This window comes from Thalassophryne amazonica, chromosome 22 (genome assembly GCF_902500255.1).
Source record: "Thalassophryne amazonica chromosome 22, fThaAma1.1, whole genome shotgun sequence".
Classification (NCBI taxonomy): domain Eukaryota; kingdom Metazoa; phylum Chordata; class Actinopteri; order Batrachoidiformes; family Batrachoididae; genus Thalassophryne; species Thalassophryne amazonica.
In genome coordinates, this window is record NC_047124.1 from 16,718,567 (window position 1) to 16,740,305 (window position 21,739).

The 21,739-nt window shown below is 41.7% G+C and overlaps 1 protein-coding gene across 3 annotated transcripts in view; it reads right to left on the bottom strand.

Moving 5' to 3' along the window:
- Positions 1–21,739, bottom strand: part of utp20 (UTP20 small subunit processome component) — a 37,783-nt gene that overhangs the window by 11,593 nt on the left and 4,451 nt on the right. For all 3 annotated transcript variants that reach the window (XM_034162950.1, XM_034162949.1, XM_034162948.1), the window contains exons 8-37: positions 20,629–20,784; positions 20,313–20,465; positions 19,831–19,965; positions 19,680–19,757; positions 19,288–19,466; positions 18,887–19,033; positions 18,509–18,597; positions 16,333–16,438; positions 14,545–14,695; positions 14,361–14,423; positions 12,626–12,793; positions 12,455–12,531; positions 11,472–11,551; positions 11,092–11,356; positions 10,842–11,006; positions 10,228–10,318; positions 10,071–10,156; positions 8,603–8,728; positions 8,218–8,384; positions 6,353–6,561; positions 5,492–5,635; positions 5,311–5,390; positions 4,729–4,964; positions 4,430–4,574; positions 4,244–4,331; positions 4,015–4,158; positions 3,471–3,524; positions 2,649–2,801; positions 280–435; positions 60–200 (exon numbers count right to left, since the gene is read on the bottom strand). In XM_034162950.1, the coding sequence (XP_034018841.1) occupies positions 60–200; positions 280–435; positions 2,649–2,801; positions 3,471–3,524; positions 4,015–4,158; positions 4,244–4,331; positions 4,430–4,574; positions 4,729–4,964; positions 5,311–5,390; positions 5,492–5,635; positions 6,353–6,561; positions 8,218–8,384; positions 8,603–8,728; positions 10,071–10,156; positions 10,228–10,318; positions 10,842–11,006; positions 11,092–11,356; positions 11,472–11,551; positions 12,455–12,531; positions 12,626–12,793; positions 14,361–14,423; positions 14,545–14,695; positions 16,333–16,438; positions 18,509–18,597; positions 18,887–19,033; positions 19,288–19,466; positions 19,680–19,757; positions 19,831–19,965; positions 20,313–20,465; positions 20,629–20,784 (4,032 nt within the window). The remainder of the gene's footprint in view (positions 1–59; positions 201–279; positions 436–2,648; positions 2,802–3,470; positions 3,525–4,014; positions 4,159–4,243; positions 4,332–4,429; positions 4,575–4,728; positions 4,965–5,310; positions 5,391–5,491; positions 5,636–6,352; positions 6,562–8,217; positions 8,385–8,602; positions 8,729–10,070; positions 10,157–10,227; positions 10,319–10,841; positions 11,007–11,091; positions 11,357–11,471; positions 11,552–12,454; positions 12,532–12,625; positions 12,794–14,360; positions 14,424–14,544; positions 14,696–16,332; positions 16,439–18,508; positions 18,598–18,886; positions 19,034–19,287; positions 19,467–19,679; positions 19,758–19,830; positions 19,966–20,312; positions 20,466–20,628; positions 20,785–21,739) is intronic.

Genomic DNA, 21,739 nt, shown 5'->3' on the forward strand with positions numbered 1-21,739 from the left:
TTTACAGTGGGATGCGCACGGGGAAATGCGAGAATTGTGTCGGGCTTTCAGTGACTGACCTGGATGTGCTTCATGTGCTCAAAGAAGTCGGACTCGGGGTCACTGTAGTTGGTGAGCTGCGCCAGGTCTCTGAACTCTTTTTTGCAGGGAAACGTTTTCACCAGGCAGGCGAGCACGGTGGTGTACTCATGCTGTACGCTCTGAGGGGAGAGCGCCAGGTTAAACCCAACATGAAAAAGAGAAACGCTTCAAAGGAACAATGTGGACAGGTCCGTGCACCTCAGCCTTGCTGTGGAGTCCTTTGTGCACAGCAGTCAGGATGGTGTGCTGGACCACGTCCTTGTAGACCTGATCTCCAGCACCGGCTGCTGCCAGCTGAGTGATCACCGCGCACAGACACAAGGTGGCGTTGTCGGCCAGCGACATGTCGCCGATCTGTACAAATGAGGGAAGGATGAGGGTAAAAGGAGGGGCCGAGTTAGACAGTAAAAAAAAAAAAAAAAAAAAAAACAAAAAGCTCATTCACTGAACCGAGATGTTTAAAACAAGCAGAAAAGTAACACCCCTATTCCACAGAGCGCCGCTCCTTCCTGTTTCATCCCGAATAGCAAATCGGGCTGCACTTTGAAGCATCACAGCAACTCTTTGATCCATCTTTTGTCAATCTTGAAAAAACTTGAGTTAACGGCCATCATCTGCACCAGTTTTGAAATCGGGGTGAAATTTTCCAACTGTTAAAAAATGTAATCCCTTAACAGCGTTCCATTATGTTCAAACATCTTTAAACGGGGTAGTCCTAGTGAGTACAACTTGATAGTTCTATGATTGTGCCCCGTTGGGGTAAAAATCTGAAGCAAAAGCAGCGTTTGTTGCAGTTCTGGCTGAAAACACAGCCAGGTGCACTTTACTTTTGATTTTGAGTGAGTTGCCAGGTATGTGCTTTATAAGCCTTCCAGTTGCCAAGTCTGCACTTTATAAGTCAGGCTGATAGGAGCCATTTTATCCTGTTTTGCACTTTTTCTGAATCGTGGGGGGGTCATAATAGAACGGTGTTTATTGTTTATTTGGATCCCCATTAGCTGCAGCCTTGCTGTAGCTACTCTTCCTGGGGTCCACACAAATTTACAAACACAATAAATCAGAAATACATAATATATATATATATATATATATATATATATATATATGTATATATATGAAAAATTAAAAAAAAATAATCAAAAGAATAAAAATCAAATCAAATCATCTATATATCATCATCATCATCTATATATGTTTAAAGGTTTGACTCAGGTTACTCCTTATACCAATAAATGCCGTTCCAGAAGTTTTTTAAAGAAACATTCATTTGCAGTGAGTTTAATGTAATCCGGTAATAAATTCCATTCATTCATACCCCTAAATATGACAGTGTTCTTGATGGCATTAGTTCTAACTACAGGCAGTGTAAAATTCCCCCCCTCAGCATGTCTGGTTCTGTAAGTACGATTTTCTGAACTAAAAGAAAAATTCCTAAACAAAATACAAGGTAGATTAGTGACAATCTTTCTCGTAAAAATGATCAGTGAATATAAAAGTCTGTCTCTGACTAACAGCCAGTTTAATTTTTTTTATGCATTGTGATGATATCTGTCCTATAACTGCACTTACATGCTATATGAACAGTCCTATTTTGAATAATCTGTAATTTATTTATCATTTCTCCAGTAGAATTTGACCAAACTACTGGGCAATAGTCCAGATATACTAATAGTAGTGCGTTAATAGCATAATTCTTTGTAGTACAACTTAGAAACCTTGCATGTCTTTTCATAATTGATAAACCACTGCCCACTTTTACAAAAATATTATTTATATGTTTTTTCCAAGATAATTTTGAATCTACCACTACACCCAGCAGATTGGGCTCATGTACTTGATTTATCATATTATTAATCTTAATGTTTAATGTTGTCCTGTGGAATAGGAGTGTAAGCAATAACTCCTGACCCACCAAAATCTGCAGCACTGCACCAAACCAACTGAAATAAATTATACAAGGTTTGAAAAGTATTATTTAAAATCGTTTTTGTAACATCACCTCGAGAAATTCCTAGATTAAAGTGCAAAAAAAAAAGTATAATTTAAAAGTCTAAAATTTCAGGCTTAAAAAATGTGTAAAATTCATCAAATTAAATGAGACTGCACTGCAGAACCCTGATATCATTGATAATGGAAGCCTATTTTGAACAGTTTTTATAAAATCAGCTAGGCAAATTTAATAAAAAATTGATAACTTCAAAATTTTAGGGGGAAAAATAAAGTAAAATAAAGAAAATAAAATGAAACATTTCAATCAACCTCTCCTTGGAGCATTTATTACAGAAGTCTCACTTTTTTGTAAAATCAGCCCGACCAAAAAATATTATAACTCAAAAATCTGAATAAAAGGGGGGGGGGGGGGGAGGCATAAAATTAACTGAAACGTTGCCCCGCACCTCTCTAAATGGCATGAAATGGACAAATGAATAAAAAGAAAGAAATAAAAAGAAAGACATATTTTTTTAAAGTACAAAATTACAAACGTGGAATCATTGAGTATAGGAATCATAAAAATGGGAGTTGGTAAAGCCTTATTTTAAAGTACTGTTTTATGTGCGTCTGCTCACCTCAAATGTGAAGAAGCAGTTGTGTATGACGGCGCTGATGTAGTCCAGGTCCAAACTCTGCATGTCTTTGATGCGCTTGGTGGCGTCTTGGAAGGCCATCAGACGCACGTCGAAGTGAATCTCATACAAGTGTCGGCTGTCAAACGCGTTAAGCTGGAGAAGGTGCGCAGAACATAACCAAGTCGGGAGTTCAAATACTTTATTTATATTTATTTTTATTAAAATAATAAATAAACATAAACTTATTTATTTTTTATACTATATTTATACAGTACAAAATCCTACATTGTACATCATCATCATACTATAAGATACGTTTGTCCCTCTACTCCTCTGAGGTGGATTCCCACCAATCGTAGTGTTTGGATGACAGTCAAACCGGGAAATGCTCTTAGAAGGTTTGTTGGGCAAAGGTTGAGATCAAACAGTCAATCATTGGAGTCAAAGGTCAAAACTGTGTTTCCCTTCTCCTCCACTCTGATGTCCAAAGTTGGCAAACATGAGTTGGTGGGTTCTGGAACTGCTCAGTGAGGACAAACTTGCCAGAAGTCACTCTTTTGGGGCCAAGGTCACATCTGCCAATTTCTACCAAATGTGTTCCATCAGTGAAGGCCGACCCTGAATCAAACGTGGCGCACACTTGGGCGGATTCCAGAACTGACTTAGCAAAGTCAGCCAGAGGTCAACCATTTGGGTGAAGGTCAAGGTCTTTGGGGTTAAATGTCAGATTGCAGGAGCCCTGACTGTCTTCACTCAAAGAAACACTGTTACCGAGGTATTAAAAAAAAAACAAAAAGTGTGTTGCAGGAGAAACGCTCTTACCTTTGTTGTTACGTCTGTGATGTACGTGAGCGACGGATCCAGATCTGAAAGAGTCTGAAAGTAAAGACCAGTGTGTGAGGAAAGTCCAAGATAAAGATAAAGGTCAGCTGCGACAGTTTTACTACGTGTTTAAAGGACATCAACCTTTCAAAGCCTGACCTTTAGATTACGGTAAATCCGGCTAGGTTGCAGACGCTGCATCATGTCCAAGTTACTTACAGATTTCTTGGACTGGGTTTGTTCTGTTTCCACGGCAATATACTGAAAATCCAAGTCACTCATGGCCAAAAGAAGCAAATGTCAAAACAAAAAATCTGCATGACCTATAGGCTCCCATGCAAAAAGCAAAAAGAAACGTCACTACTACTATCTGTATCTAAATAAAGCTTTTTGCAATGGAGCCTTCAAATTGTGTGGTTATTTGTTTTGATATTTGTCTCTTTTTTGAGCCAGCATGCCTTTTCTACACATCTCAGATGTGCATGTCTTTTCTGATTTATTCAAAAGAAGCAAGTGAGCTACCCGCATCGACTGGCTGACGTACCTGGAAAACGTTAACAAGAGCCTGCCGCGGCAGTCTGCCTTGGAGGATGGAGAACAGCTTGCTGAGTGGCCTCAGGAAGGCAGAGGGATCCGTGCACTGCCTCAGCAGGTTCTGCAGTGTGGCCAGGATGTCAATCTGTGTCTCCTAAAACAAATCGACAGCAAAGTGCAATATGAAGACGCGTGATCTGTTTGCCTGTCTTGTCTCTTGCCCGAGTCAATGGTCCTACCGGAGAGTTGTTGCCTTTCTGCAGATACGGCAGCAGGAGGCCGATGAGAGCTGAACTCTGCTCCTTGTCGCCCACAAAACGACTGATCCTGGCGAAGAATTGAAAACGTTTGCCGAGGCACAAAATTTAACAAAGAGGGAAAACGGGGAATGAAATGTGGTGTGACAGCAAGGCGCTTGAACGTACTTGGAGAGGATGTTGAGCTCTTTGGCCACCTGCGCTCTGAACTTCTTCTTTTTGAGTCTGTCAGCATTGCGTACGATTCCACGGAAGTACTGCAGCAGGGCGGAGACGTGAGGCAGCAGCAGTCTGGAGCCACAAGTCAACGGCTCTGTGGGAAAAAAAAAAAATAATTATTTAATTATCCCAAACATCGGATGCATTAAAAAAACGTTTGCGAAGATCTGAGTGGCATGCAGGGGAAACTAAGCTTTATTTAAATTAATAATGTGTGCATGTGCACGAACACAGAAAAAGTCGGTAACCTGCAGTGATGAGAGCGCCCTCTTCAGGCTGCGGGAAGACACAGCCGTTGACGCACAGTTCTGCTTCAGTCTCTGAGGCCACAAAGTCATTTGTGGTTGCGAGGGACTCAGCTATGTCCATTACCATGGCGATGGTCGCTGCAGAGGCGTTCTTGGATGAGAGGAGGGCGAAGACGTTAAAAAGGACATCGCACTCTGGGTGGTCGGACCTCTGCTTCGCCAGCAGGGGGAAGTATCTGATGAACAGCCAAAAACAAAATTTTTTTTTCCTTATTTTGCAGAGTATAAGTGGCACCTTTTTTCTGCATATCAGATCTTTAATTTTGGATTTTTATGCAGTTTAATGCTCTGATTTCTGGGAACCTCACCCAAAAATATTGATATTGTTGTTAACAAACGTGTGATTTTTGGAGATATAAGTCCCAAACCAGTAAAAAACAAAACAAAACAAACAAACAAACAAAAAAAAAAAACACGACACACTCCTGAAAATACGGTAAATAAAAACTCATAGCACATGAATTCACTTATAATACAAAGCAAAATGTTGACATAGAATGTGTACAGGTGAGAGAGGCCAACCTGGCGTTTTTGCACCACACGTGGATGAGTTTGAGCAGAGGCGTGGGTGAGTACGGGCTCTCAGTGGGCAGCCGGTGCACCTGCACAAAAACAGGAATCCAACTGCTCATTTTTTAAATCCGTCATATTTAAACCGGAGTCTTCTGTGGGCGATCCGACAACAACAAAACGCATCGTGTACCTGAGGCCAAACCACGGCATGGAACACCGCGTCCAGCTCGTCTGAGCTGAAGCTGTACCAGTCGAAGTTGTCAAAAAACTCGTACATCCTCAGGACGCCGAGTCGCCGCAGGTTCTTCAGGGGATTGATGCAACCGGGCTTCAGCTGCACACAAAAACAAGAAGAGCTCCACCTCAAGACATCAGATCGCTACAGCGAGTCGTCCGTTAACCAGAATTAAACCAGGCCTGTCATAACTGCATGACAAAGGGCTGCAACATACGTAGCACATACAACAAATGAAGTGCATAACCTGTGTGCTGCAAAGACACACAACACACCCAAACACAGAAACGCTCTGCAAAGCTTCACAACACAACTGAAGTACTCACAACACAAAAAGAGGTTTCTGCCTGGAAGACTTGACGGACCAATCAGCGCATCGCGGCACTCATCTCTTTTTCACTCCCTGCTGCAATATTTTATTTGCAATGCACTGAAGAGTGGAAGTCGGTTCAAGTCCTGGAGACAGAAGCGTCTGCTGTGTTGTGAAAATGTGCAAAGCGTTTATATGTTTAAAAGGAAAATGGCTGGTGCAACACAGAAATATGTGCAGAAAAATTTACTGAGGTGCCGAAGACATTGAAAAAAAGACATTCTTCTACACCTACTTCTATGTGGCACCAGCCGTTTTCCTTTTCTACCAGTCAGTCCATACCTGGTTGCACTGGATTTTTGTGCTTGTCAGAAGCCTGGAGAACACTCCCTTTCTGCTTCGTTTATATGTTTATGTGTGTTGTCTACATTGATACTTTATCAAACTGTCACGAGTGCTGCAGGTTATTTTGTGTTCACAAGCAGTTCTCAATGTGCAAGAATTACCTGGTCCCTCTTGTCCAGGATGGCAGACACAGAGGCGGTGACGCATAGCAAGATCTGCAGCACTTTGGGCAGGTAGCTGTGGATGAGGTGGCCCAGTTTGTGGATCACTGTGTTGAATGTGTTCAGGAGGCTGTGCTGACGACCCAGAGGCAGGACAGCTCCGGCGTCCGTCTCTGCTAACGCCCGCTCCACCGCCGCCAGACAGGAACCTGAGGGATCGAGTGCACTTCAAACATTAAAATTTGAATCTTTACATGTACGATGAGGACACAACCATGTCAAGAGAATTCATTTCCGCTCCTCTTCAATACAGTGCATCTGGAAAGTATTCACAGCACTTCACTTTTTCTACATTATATGATGTTACAACCTTATTCCAAAATGGATGAAATACATTTTTTTCCCTTAAAATTCTACTCACAACACCCCATAATGACAACATGAAAAAAGTAAAAATAAAAAACTAAGAAATACACATAAGTATTCACAGGCTTTGCCATGAAGCCCAGAATTGAGCTCAGCTGCATCCTTTTTCCATTTATCATCCTTGAGATGTTTCTACAGCTTAATGGGAGTCCACCTGGGGTAAATTCAGTTGACTGGACATGATTTGGAAAGATACACACTTGTCTACATAAGGTCCCACAGTCAAAGAACAAACTAGCACAAATCTGGCACAGAGTACAGAAACATTTCTGCTGCTTTGAAAGTCCCAATGAGCACAGTGGCCTTCATAATCTGTAAATTTAAGAAGTTTTGATCCACTAGGACTCTTCCTAGAGCTGGACACCCGTCTAAACTGAGCGATCAGGGAGAAGGACCTTAGTCAGGGAGGTGACCAAGAACCCAATGGTCACTCTGTCAGAGCTCCAGCATTCCTCTGTGAAGAGAGGAGAACCTTCCAGAAGGACAACATCTCTGCAGCAATCCACCAATCAGACCTGCATGGTAGAGTTGCCAGACAGAAGCCACTCCTTAGTAAAAGGCACATGACAGCCTGCCTGGAGTTTGCAAAAGACACCTGAAGGACTCTCACACCATGAGAAACAAAATTCTCTGATTGAACTCTTTGGTGTGAATGCCAGGCGTCATGTTTGGAGAAAACCAGGCACCATCCCTACAGTGAAGCATGGTGGTGGCAGCATCATGCTGTGGGGATGTTTTTCAGTGGCAGGAACTGAGAAACTACGTAGGATTGAGGGAACAATGACTGCAGCAATGTACAGCGACATCCCGGATGAAAACCTGCTCCAGAGCACTCTTGATCCCAGACTGGGGCGACAGTTCATCTTTCAGCAGGACAATGACCCTAAACAACTCTGTGAATGTCCTTGAGTGGCCCAGCCAGAGCCCAGACCTGAATCCAATTGAACATCTCTGAAGAGCTCTGAAAATGTCTGTGCACCGACACTCCCCATCCAATCTGATGGAGCAAAGAGGAATGTGAAAAAACTGTCCAAAGATAGGTGCACTAAGCTTGTGGCATCATATTCAAGAAGACTTGAGGCTGTAATTGCTGCCAAAGATACATCAACACAGTACTGAGCAAAGGGTGTGAATACTTATGTACGTTTTTTAGTTAAAAAAAAAAAAAAAAAAAAAAAAAAAAAAAAAAAAAAAAAAACTTTTTCATGTTGTCTTTATGGGGTGCTGTGGGCAGAATTTTGAGGGGAAAAATGAATTTCCTCCATTTTGGAATCATGCTGTAACATATCAAAATGTGGGAAAAAGTGAAGCACTGTGAATACTTTCCAGATGTAGAATAAAATTGTGCCAACTACTTCTTTGTTTAAAATGTCTCAAAAATGTATTATTTTTTCTTTTGAATGCAAAGTGCTCTTCTTTCACATGTAAATGGTGCTCACCTTGACTGTGATGACTGACGGGCTCCAGCAGCAGGTCCATGAACATTCCCAGCTCCTCTGTGTGGCAACCGGCCAGGAAACGTAAAATGATGGAGGAGCGGGAAGCAGCGAAGGCCTTCCCCTGGAACCTACTGCCCGCCTTACTGCGCAGACGCCCAAACAGGATCCTGTATCACAAATAATACACAGTCATTTATATGTGATGGCAGCAAATCTTGACAAGTTAAGAAACATTGTAAAGTGGAAGAAAACATGGGCGTGGTGCAGTTAGCGGCAGAAAGAAAAATTAAAAAGACAACTTGAGGTGACCCTGCACCCGTAAAACCAAAATTGGTTGAAGTCAATCAGGAATTAAAGAGAAAAATCTGACAGACCCGCACAGTACCTCATGAGCAGTGGGATGAGTGTGGCTCTGTGTGAAGCCATGACCACTCCCGTCTCCTCGGAGATGTTGAAATGGACAATCTCCTCTTTGAAGTGTTTGTCGTCCAGGAGCCTCTCGAGATTTTCCCTTAGAACAAACAAACAAACAAAAAATTAAATTAAAACTCAGCTGTAGTTCAGACACACAGTCAGTCTAGCTTTGAGAAGCAAACGGCTTCTGTTCACCAACATTAGTGTTATTGTTGCTAAATGTGTGTGTGTAGTTGTTGTCGTCAATATCACAGATTTAAAATATTCTATGGAATTTGTCTAATATCAACAGGCAAATTATTCCACATACAAAAAATAAGTAAAATAAACAAGCCTATCAGACACCTGCGACATTTTAAAAAACACAGCACAAGAAGGTACGTAAGGCTCAACAACTTGTGCAATATTTCATATGGTAATAAAACCTTTAAATGTGAGATAATAGTGAGGCTAATACTGGAAAAATGCAATCAGATTTCCTTCCTTTTGTTTTGAAGATATTTAATAACAGTGCAGGCAGGCAAAAAATAACTAAATAATTCAAAAAAGCTTGCAAGAACAAAACTCCATCAAACATAAACGGGGTGATGGAAATCTCTGTAATATTTCAGAACTGTAAAAAGGGCATTTCTGGTCATTTTTGCGCCATAGAAATCAAAGTAAAAGACAGGAAGCAATGTTAAAGTTAATAAACAGACTGGTAATTTATCAAGAGTTTTCGATCATTGTCCCCTTCTTACACTCATCATTCCCAAAACTAAATTGTTATTAATTGTAGAAGAAATGTGTCCTCGTGGGTGGAAGCAACAGAAAATGATACAAACTGAGCTGATTTGTTTATCAATAAGTGGAAATTTCCTGAAAGCTTGCTGTAAATGCTAAATGTCCATAGGGTATTGTTAACGATAAAAGGTGCCTTTTTTATAAAAATTTCATATCTATTTTTCAATTTCCAGATATTTCATCACCTCCATGATCATCATTTCATTTTTGACTTCCACCCCGATAATAACGCAGGTGTGTGACGGACGTCTCGTTACTGTCGGCGAACACCGACGCTATGTGAAATCCTGCACGCTGCTGCCCGTCACTGTCAGCGCGACTGCCTGTTCCCGAGCTATCAGCTGTAATGCAAAACTCCGCGAAAATATGCGCCTCTCTGCAGCCTGGTTGGACAGGCAGTAAACTGATATCTAGATATCGGACATCAGACGGCATAATGTCAGAAAGAATCCCTCTTTCTGCAGCCAAAGAGAGGTGAGCCACAAAGACCCCATTGAGGCTGGAGGATAAAGGGGTGAGTGTTGCTTCGGGAGAAATATTACTGTACGTTTGGTTTCCTGCCCTTTTCTTTGGGTTATTAAATTAATCTGCACATCTCCAGCGGAATGGTTTGTACAGGAATGACCAGTGCGGCCGTGTGACGATTATGTTCTTACTTGTAAGGTGACACGTTGGGGTCTTTGTATGTGAGAAGACATTCTAGTGCCGCTCGCTGAATCTGCTGGTTCTGATGGCACAGCAGCTGAAAACACACAGAGGTCCATCATTAACTCGGTTTTACTCTGGTCTGGTTGCAGTTTCAGGATTACTTACCCGGTTGTAGAGCTCCCTGAGGCTGTCCTCCAGGTAAAGGGCACAAGGGTTGGTGAATTTGGAAAATACCTTCAGGTGGGTGACCAGCTGTCTGTTGGAGATGAGAAATTTCACACAAAAAATTAATAATAATAAAAAAAAGAACTATTTATCGTGGCATATAATTTAACAATGCTGTCAGTTTGATGAGCACCATGAAAATGACAGAAACTAGAGGATTCATTAGTTAAAATTACATCATTTACTGTCATTTTTATGACAACAACAATATATAATTACTATAGTAGTATAGTAGTAATATAATAAGTACTATAGTAGCTGTGAATGTCAAGCGCTTTATTGTGAAAGGTCAGGACAAGAGGTGTCTCCATTTCCTTTCAGACTGCTTGATATCGACTTCAGTGCAGCACATTTTTGCTAATCTTTTCCTAAAACGGCACCCTCTCTGTCCTGCTGTATGCATCAGAGCAACTACAATCTTCGGTTATATAAAGGTTTCCATCACTTTCCTCAGCTTTAGAAGATGATGCGACTTAAGTGTCACAGTCACTTTTCATGTCCCATGTAGTTAAGTGTCAACTGCATCTGCCCATAATGAAACTCTGGCGTTTTACTTGGCGGCCGCGTTCCTTGTAGGAGCATTCTTCTGCTGTTTGTTTCCTTCCTCTTTCTCCTCCTCTTCCTCTACAACCATCTCACTCTCCTCTAACTCAGCAGCATTTCTCTTCCTCAGGTCTTGAGTGGGCGCCACCAGGAGGTCAGCTGCATAAAACTCATTCCTATGACACGTATCAGACAAACATGAGTATTTGACAGAAAACAAAAGTAATCCAAAAGCTTCAGGTTTTCATTTGAACCTCTCACCTGATAAACCTGAGCAGCAAGGAGCTCAGTTCTCGACTGCGGGGTTCCACCCTCTCGGGAAACTGCACCATGGCACGCCACATCAGCATGCGAAAGTTACTGAAGTCTGTTCTCTCGTTGAGGTCAGAGGTTGACTTCAAACGCTGTAGGAAAAGCACACCCAGGTCCCCGCTTTCAATGACATTGCAGCCTGGCTCGCCATGAAGATTCGATTCTTCCTCTTCGTAATCTGCCCCGTCTTCATTATCCTTAACCAATTCCTTTTCTGTGACAGAAACAGGAGAAGATCCATGCAGAAGAAGCACCACCAAATACCTCCAGACTGTTATTCAGAGAGGAACACCAACCACCAAACAATTGGGGAGCAATTTTTCACTTACCAAAAAGTCCTGCCACCATCTCCAGATGTTCACCATAGACCTGCCAGAATACCTTACTGTCCATTTGTTTTGCATGACTCCTGTAAGGATGGAAGAGACTTATTACAGCTTCATCCATAAATCAGTAATGTCTACTGTGGCTCATTAGGTGAAGGAATGTGCGTCCAACACTTGGAACCACTCTGGGTCCTGATTGGTCACCAACCAAACAGACTTTCAGCCCATCCTTATCTCTCAAATTTAACCAGAACCACACCCAGATGTTACAGTGGTGTTAACCGTGGCCTGGTCCAGCCACTGGAGTCCTCAGCATTGAGAACTCCCCACAATTTTCCAAGTAATGTATGTAACAACGCTCATTGGTGTCTGAATGAGTAACACTTATGTGACAAGATAAGCTGACATCAATGATACTCCACAGGGACCTAGTATTGAAGACCTTCAGTCATCGTCTTAGCACACTAGTTAGCAGCAGATCTCCAAACCATACAAGAAGACCAGAAACAACTTGTCTCTTGTGAACTTGTATTTTCCTATGTAATATCATAAAACTCTATGCAGTGACCTCATAATGTTTCTTTTGATGTCTACTGACCTCATAGCCTGAGTGCCTACTAACATGAACATTACTGTCAAGGTACGGTAACTAAATCACGCAAAAATTTTGATAAACAAAACCCGGCCATGCTGAAGGCTGAGACCAGGAAGTCAGCGAAAGCCTGGATCTGGTTCTTGATCCAGGAGAGTTTCAAGCCTAGACACTCTGATCCTCTAGAGCTACAATGGGAACAACTGTAGATTCCCAGGAGAATCGTTGGTGAAGACAAGACTATTAGACCTGTCTTCATTGACAAATGAAATGAAACGATGACACCAAAGTCAGTAGAATCTATTGATTGAAATCTTAATTTTTAAGCCTGTGAATTACAAATTTATTCCCTTTTGCATTGTTGTTGTTGTATTGATGGATGTTAAGTACTCACACTAGTATCTCAATGACGGCATCCCACAGTGGCCTAAAATTGACAAACAGCATTGCGATGAGGTAACGCAGAGGCACCTGCGGAAGAGGTGGAAACAATATCATCCTCAGAAGAAAACAATAAACAAACAACATAATACAGTAAGTCGACACCAAGGACGTGTTTGTGTACCTGCTCAAAGGTACCATGTGGCCCCTGTGGCAAACTGCGCTGCACCAGGTCATGCCGCAGCTTCCGGAGGTGAAGCAGCTTGTCTCTGTAGTCCTGCACGGACGCCGGCACCAGTTCGGCCTGCAGGCAGACGGCAAACACCGGCTGCACTTCCACATTCTCCTCACCCTGAACAAAACCACAGGAAGCAAAAACAAACATTCACGGATTTGTTTCTGCTATTTTTCTAACATTTGATAGTGTACAACCCCTGGCAAAAATTATGGAATCACCGGCCTTGGAGGATGTTCATTCAGTTGTTTAATTTTGTAGAAAAAAAGCAGATCACAGACATGACACAAAACTAAAGTCATTTCAAATGGCAACTTTCTGGCTTTAAGAAACACTAAGAAATCAAGAAAAAAGATTGTGGCAGTCAGTAACTGTTACTTTTTTAGACCAAGCAGAGGAAAAAAAATATGGAATCACTCAATTCTGAGGAAAAAATTATGGAATCACCCTGTAAATTTTCATCCCCAAAACTAACACCTGCATCAAATCACATCTGCTCGTTGACACTGACCCTATGTGTCTTTTTACAAGGAATGTTTTTGCAGTTTTTTTTCTATGGCAAGATGCATTATCATCTTGAAAAATGATTTCATCATCCCCAAACATCCTTTCAATTGTCCAAAATATCAACGTAAACTTGTGCATTTATTGATGATGTAATGACAGCCATCTCCCCAGTGCCTTTACCTGACATGCAGCCCCATATCATCAATGACTGTGGAAATTTACATGTTCTCTTCAGGCAGTCATCTTTATAAATCTCATTGGAAAGGCACCAAACAAAAGTTCCAGCATCATCACCTTGCCCAATGCAGATTCGAGATTCATCACTGAATATGACTTTCATCCAGTCATCCACAGTCCACAATTGCTTTTCCTTAGCCCACTGTAACCTTGTTTTTTTCTGTTTAGGTGTTAATGATGCCTTTCGTTTAGCTTTTCTGTATGTAAATCCCATTTCCTTTAGGCGGTTTCTTACAGTTCGGTCACAGACGTTGACTCCAGTTTCCTCCCATTCGTTCCTCATTTGTTTTATTGTACATTTTTCGATTTTGAGACATATTGCTTTAAGTTTTCTGTCTTGACGCTTTGTCTTCCTTGGTCTACCAGTATGTTTGCCTTTAACAACCTTTCCATGTTGTTTGTATTTGGTCCAGAGTTTAGACACAGCTGACTGTGAACAACCAACATCTTTTGCAACATTGCGTGATGATTTACTCTCTTTTAAGAGTTTGATAATCCTCTCCTTTGTTTCAATTGACATCTCTCGTGTTGGAGCCATGATTCATGTCAGTCCACTTGGTGCAACAGCTCTCCAAGGTGTGTTCACTCCTTTTTAGATGCAGACTAACGAGCAGATCTGATATGATGCAGGTGTTAGTTTTGGGGATGAAAATTTACAGGGTGATTCCATAATTGTTTCCTCATAATTGAGTGATTCCATATTTTTTTCCTCTGCTTGGTCTAAAAAAGTAACAGTTACTGACTGCCGCAATCTTTTTTTCTTGATTTCTTATAGTGTTTCTTAAAGCCAGAAAGTTGCCATTTGAAATGACTTTAGTTTTGTGTCATGTCTGTGATCTGCTTTTTTTCCTACAAAATTAAACAACTGAATGAACATCCTCCGAGGCCGGTGATTCCATAATTTTTGCCAGGGGTTGTATAAGAGGGTCGAGCGGCGCACCTCCTTCTGTGCAGGAAGCTCCGCGTCAAAGTGAGACAGAATCCTCAGAGTCAGCAGGCGAATCTGAGAGAATGCAAAAACGGATCAATAGTGAAATCTAGAGACTGTTACCACGCGGAACAAACGCAAACATCCTCCAAAAAACTCTGGACGACAGTGCAGCTGCTGCTAATTATAGACATACTTTGGAGACGTTGGAAGAGAGGTTTGGGTGCAGAATCTGGAAAATCTCCAGCAGTGCATTGTGGGACAGGTGCTGAGAAACGCCGGTGAGTGACAGACGGGTGAAGTACAGGTCTCCTAGCAACAGGGCTGACAGGTCTGTCGGAAACTTCCTGTAAGAACAGTGATTACATTTTATGGTGTCAAAACACTGGCTTGGGGACCAGATTTAGCCTGTGAGAAGAGTTTGTAGTTTTGCACTCTAACTCGATACTAATGACGAGGAAAAAAAGGTGGTGACAGTTTATTCCAGTGAATTAGAAGATATTCAGCGACAATACTATACAGCGCATGCAAGGTTACACCCACAAAGTAATGCATGACCATCAATGAGGCAACCAATAAATAAAGAAATAAGACAAAAATATGCAGAAACAAAATAACGCCAACATCCTTTCCACCTTTTTTGATGCCACTATCTTTTTCTAGTTCCTCAAAATGACACTGGAGCGCATGCATCGGCCCAGAGAGAAATAATGCCGCACCTAATGTGTTTTTTTCCAGAGTGCTCTCCTGTTTTTGTGTGTCTGTTGAAAATCTTTCAGAAACGTCTTTTCAGACAACCAATCAGAAATAGGTTGTCACGGAAGGAAAACTTTGTTTTTGAAGTTTCTTTTTACAGTCAGCTGATACGTCACACAAATTACATCACAATAGAGAGAAGGAAAAAAATTATAATTTCTGACAGCAGACTGGACACATAATATGTTAATGCTGAGGGTGAGTGCTTTTTAGTTGCTAGTTGTGAACTGTTTATTGTTGTCTTAGAAGCAAATCCCATGAGTAATGCTTTTTATTTTTAAGAAACTGCAAAGACAATGTGCTCAGCTCAGCACTTTTCTGCCAGAGGAGAAAAAAAAATTCTATGTACATGGGGCATAAAGCCTCATTTAGGCTCCATTTACATCCAAAAATCTACACACACATTTCAAACTCTGCATCCTTTACATCAACATGAATGCTAACAAAAATATCCACTTGAGAGGACTGCAAACCATCTTGCAGGTTTCTGACAACATTCATCCACTTTCTATACCTGCTTACTCCAATTAAGGGTCACAGGGGGCTGAAGCCTATCCCAGCAGTCATAGGGTGAGAGGCGGGGTGCACCCTGGACAGGGCGTCAGTCGGTCACAGGGCACCAAACCCATTCAAACTCTCACTCACACCTACAGTCAATTTAAAGTTTCTCATTCACCTAACCTGCATGTCTTTGGAAGCGGAAAGGAAGCCGGAGCACCTGAAGGGAAACCACGCGAACATCAAAAAAAGAATAATGTTTATTCTTTCTTTCAGTGGTTCTGCTCCATTTCCTCCATATTCACAAGCTTACAGAAAATAGGCACAAATACAAACAAAATTATAGCACTGCAGACTGCCAACTGTATTCATATTTAACACGGAGCATAAATGAGCCCTGAGATGGGTTTCCTCATGGTCAACACTTCCGATACTAATTTGGTGACACAGCTGTAACACAACCAGGAAGAAATCACAAAATGCAAAAACAAATGTGACAACTTTTTGCCAACTTTTTTTTCAAAACGCGACTGATGTCAAATGATGCAACTGTCAAAGAAGAACAAAACACTCAGAAGCTTGGCAACATTCAAATAGGACTAAGGTTGTAAAATCTGAACCCCTTTTCCTAGACACGGGAGAAGTGCAATTTGCAGAGAGGCTTTAACGAAAGACAATAATATAATGATGCAAAATCCTCTGACACATTCGTGCTTTTCAAATGTCTTACTGTAGGACTGCGGTGACTTTGTCCACAGCGACTAACGGGAGGAGCTGAGCCGAGACATCCAGAGAGAGGAGGCAGCTGATCGCCTGTCTGGCTACAAACAGACCAGCTGGATTGGGGGGGGGGGGGGGGGGGGGGGGGGGGGGGGAGAGACAACAACAAAACTAACGTCACACAGATCATATTACGACACTGATTGGTTTTAAACTCTAAAATTCAATTTAATTTAATCAGATAGCAAATTATTTTCTGTCATCTTTCTGATATAAATGTAAGAAACAGAAAATAACATTTATATGCAATAAATTAACTGTACAACAGAGACTGACTGATAGAGAGACTGAGCAAGATAGACAGGCGGATACACCAAGATACAGATGGATGGAAAGATTGACACGGAGCAAGACAGATGGCTACAGAGACAGACAGAGAAATACAGAGCTTGAGCAAGATAGATATACAGAGAAAGAGACAGATAAAAAGAGATGGCGAGATAGAGACTGAGCAAGATAGATATCGAGATAGAGTTAGAGATACAAATAAATAGGAAGAGAGTGGCTGAGGAAGAAAGAGAGTGAGATGCAGACAGATAGAGCTTGAAGCTGTGCAAAATAGATATAGTGCAGCAGATAACTGAAAGAATTGTGCAAATGGTGATACAAGCACCAAAGTTGGCACAAATACTCCTTAGACATTACTCTTTTGAAAAAACCAACTGGCCACTTGAATTTTCAGTAGGCGGCCAGGTAGGGGTCAATTGAAGAATTACACGGCTTCAAATTAAAAATGCTCAAATCATTTTGTAAACTACACCACATTATTTGTCTGATTGTAAAGATTCCAAAAAGGCATAGTTTGGACTATCTATGACTGAATGGTCAGGAGTTATGGGGTAAAAACAGCAAAAGCCCATTCCAGCTTGGCTCTGAAGGATAAAAAGAGGTTGTATAGTATTACAAGGATATGTTCAAAGATTACTGGAATGGAAACTAGAGACCTAGCTAGTTTTTGTGAACAACAAATGATAAGGAAAGCAAGATGTATTTTGTCTTCTTCCGGACATGTGCTAGCAGGTGAATTTTCTCTGTTGCCTTCGGGTCGACGTTATGTTTCACCTGTCTGCAGGACGAATCGATTGTTAAAATCTTTTATCCCTTCTGTTATCCGTCTTTTAAATTCTTTGTGAGGTGTAGATGTATAGGTATGAGGATGTATGGATGTTGTATATATATATATATATTTTCTTTTTATCTTATTCTGTTTTTTCGTTTTGTTGTTGTTGTTGTATGTTGATGTGCCGGTATGCAGGCTGCTGAAACCAATTGCCCCTGGTGGGATGAATAAAGTTGTCTATGTCTATGTCTAAAATAGTGACAAAGGTCAGTTTCAGTTTGTACAGGGGTCAAAAGTTAAAGTTCCTTCAATTTTGGTAAAAAGCGATGCAAATTATTGGTTGAGTTAATACGATTAATAAATGGAATCGTTTTGATTGTGTTGAATGTTTGGTCTCCAAAGTAAAGGTCAAACAAGGTCAACATCCATTGGATTCTATGACATGTGACATATGTTACCCCGTAACATGATAACTAAGCATGACAGATGGTGCAAACTATTCCTTTTTAAAACCCTGTTAACTCAACTAATAATGTGCATTTTTTTTTAAACCACAATTGGAGCAACTTTAACTTTTGACCCCTGTACAAACTGAAACTGACCTTTGTCACTATTTTTGCTGTTTTTACCCCATAACTCCTGATCATTCAGTCATAGATAGTCCAAACTATACCTTTTTGGAATCTTTAAGATCAGACAAATAATGTGGTGTAGCTTTCAGAATGATATGAGCATTTTTTAAGTTTGACCCCTGTGTAATTCTTTAATTGACACCGACCTGGCCGCCTATTGAAAATTCAAGTGGCCAGTCGGTTTTTTCAAGAGTAAAGTCTAAGGAGTATTTGTGCCAACTTTGGTACTTCTATCACCATTTGCACGATTTTGCTCTACATATTCTCTTAGCTGCTGCACTAATAGAAAGTCATACAGATAGAGTGGAAAAAAGCTTGATGAGATAGAGAGCAAGAGCTAGAGATACAGGCACTGAGAGATAGCTACAAATTCGGAGAGAGAGAGAGAGAGAGAGATAAAGAATGAGAGACACATTTCAACAGACAACACAAACCTTTTCCTAGTTTTTCAGTCTCAATCTCACAGAGAAGGCGGTTTAAGAAGGAGGTCACAGTGGGAAGGACGTCAGCTGCAGACAAAGGCCTAAAAACATACACGGATCAAAATTAAAACTATGTGGTCGGCGTGTTTCCACAGTAACATCTGTGACGTTCTCTAAAGCTCTCCTGAATTTGAATAATCGTCTTACTGCGCTGCACTTTATCACGATGTGTGTCATATTACAGCCGAGACGGAGAACAACCAACTCAAGACCCGAGGAACCAAACGCAGACGTGAACCAATGACAAAAACAGCCCAGGAAGTAGAACCTGCATGTGACGTGTAACAGCCCGGAGCGTGCAGATGTTGTATCGTCACTATGTTGCATTACCTGAGGTGTGGCAGCAGCACCAGCGCTGCCCAGGGCTGCGACAGGTCACCGAGGGTCGCGGTCTCCTCCTGGGGATGTCTGATCAGGGAGAGCACCAGCTCTGACACTGCCGTTCCAACGCCACCCCCCTCTGTAGAGTTCAACCCTCTGCAAAATCAAAACAAATCAATCAAACAAGAAACTAATCGATTATCAACTTATTAAAAGCTTGCTTTAGAAATTCATTTGCAGGCACATGTTGTCGACAATTACTCCAGCGTAAAATGACTGCAAAACCTGATGAAACACGGTTCACTTCCTATATAGGAACATAGTACTTTCTTAAAACTATGCGTGAGACAGCAAAAGATTCATTCTTAAAAATGGCCGTCAAATCTCTGACAGGGAGTGAACTGTCTCACCTCGTGGACAGTCTAGTGAAGCGCAGAGGGTAGGTTTCAAATGCCATGGCGCCATCTGTGGGAGGCGGCGCTTTGGCTAGGATTAGACTGATCAGCACCTCCAGGCCGCAGTGACGAGACGACGGATCGCTGGAACTAAACAAGCCGGCAGTGAAGTGCAACAGACTGGGAAGAAAGAGCTGGAAGAGAGGGACAAAAAAACAGAGAAGATCAAGGAGTCCTAGAGACAGATGAAGTCCCCCAATTATACCTCAACTTTGACCTATGACCTTGCCTGCAATAGATTTTCCTCAATATCAAATCATTTTGTCCTTTGTACACCAAGCTTCATCCAAATCGGATCAGTACCCTTCGTGTGCTACCACTGTGCACGGGTGCAGTAAATAACTCACCTGTTCAAAGTGTCTCATGGCGAACGTCTCCTTGGTGAACTCCAGGATCAGGTCTTGCTCCGTCCTGCTGCCAAACACCTGGTTGAGAAAACAAAGTCTGGTGCACTTGAACACAACACACACACAAACAAACACACACACATCCACCTACAGTTTGGACCGTCTCCTGGATGAGGGCTCTAGGCAGGCCGATGTTCTCCCCGAGGAGCAGACAGGAGGTGATCTGGAGGAGCAAACGGGTGCAGGAAGGTGACAGAGCCGAGCTCTGCAACAGCTGCAGCACCGTCTGTGAGCAGAAAAACACAGGAGAACATTCAAAGTGCAAACTGAGAGGATGCCGGGATCCACCAACACCATCTTTTTAAAAATAAGGCACAAAATATTAAGACACTAAATAATAACATGCAGAATGTTCTGTCTTGACAATTTCACGACGTTCGGACTGGGTTTGTCAGTCTTAACTGGTCAGCGGTGTGTTTTGGATGTAACCTGAATTAAGCCAATCAGATTGTCTTCTGTCTCTTTAAGAGCTGGGGTGCACTGACACCTGGTGCGCTGCTATCTAGGCGGCGGACTCATGCCAAGGCGTTGAGTGGATGTTTTATTTCCACAGATTGGTAGCCCCTCACTTACCTGGCAGACAGCTTCTGGCTTGGTGATCTTTGCCCCGCCCCTGTGGGACACCAGGGTGTGGAAAACAAACAGCAGCCTCTCCAGCTGCTCTGATGCCTGCTGCGACTGGTCTCCCTTCTCCTCCAGGACAGCTAGGACCTCCACCACAATGACCTGCACATCAGAGGTGTTCAGTTTAGAAGGTGCTTTAATGGTCGTGGCAGGAACAAGTGCAAGCGAATGACAAAAACAAAGACTGGATGAACAGTTTGCAGGGCATTAATATCTGGAGTGACTAAAACCATGACAATGTTTTGCGGTGTTCCTCCAGTCAAACCTGTAGGGACTCCCAGAAGACCAGGAAGTGTTCTTTGTCAACATGATCGGCTGCAGCCTGGGCCATGTGATCCAAAGCATCCCGGACCGCATCCCAGGGCAGAGACAGTGTTGGGTTGGTTGTCGGACCGAGTTTACGTAGCGCCACAGGCAGAGCCTGGTGTGACAAAATGTCATATGAATTAAAACATTTACACACTAAAATTCAGAACGATGTCAAAGTTGATCTTTCATATAACGCGCTAGTCTTATTTGGCTTTAATTCAAATTAAGCAGCATTACATCTCACCTGTTTGCTACCTGTTTGCAAACCTTTTACAGCCCACACTGTCTATAAGTTTGAAGCATCAAATGTCAAACTTGAATAGTATGTTTTTGTTGGTAAATAACTGATGTGTCTGTGAAGGTCAAGATAAAGTATAAAAGTGTCCCATTTTCTGTTTTTTTTTTTTTTTTTTTTTTTAAATCAGGTTGATATGTTCTACAGATTGCCCTGATGGTAACAAGAAACAAATAACATCCAGTGATGTAGCGCACATGTACTCAACACACAATATCTGAAACATTTGAGCTTATAATAACAAAAATGGAATGAAATGTATTGTTTTTTTAATATGTCAAGGTAAATAGTAACGCCACAGCAAGATATGCTTCAGGCTTCATTTTGAAAATTTTGGGGGTCCAAAAGCTGCACAGGCAGACAATTATTCACCCACTGGTGACAACATTCTATATACATAAAGGGCTATGTCTGTCTGTCTGTCCGGGATAAACTCCCAAACTATAATATGTAGCCCTAAAAACTATATATATTCTGAATCCTCGTGACATGGGGAACAAACTGGTACCATTTTTTTTTTAAGTTGAACTGAAAATTACCCCCAAAATAGCCATTTATGTAAGACCAAACAGTGTTGTACCATGTGCTTTTTCATGCTGCCACTTCTGTCTGTCTTTCTGTCTGTCCAGGATAAACTCCCAAACTATAACATGTAACCCTAACAGCACACTCAGCACAGCACAGCCACAGCACACTCAGCAAAACAGCAACATGCTTAGGCTGAGGCTGTGGGTATGACCAGGCAGATTCAAATTTCCAGCCCTGTATATGT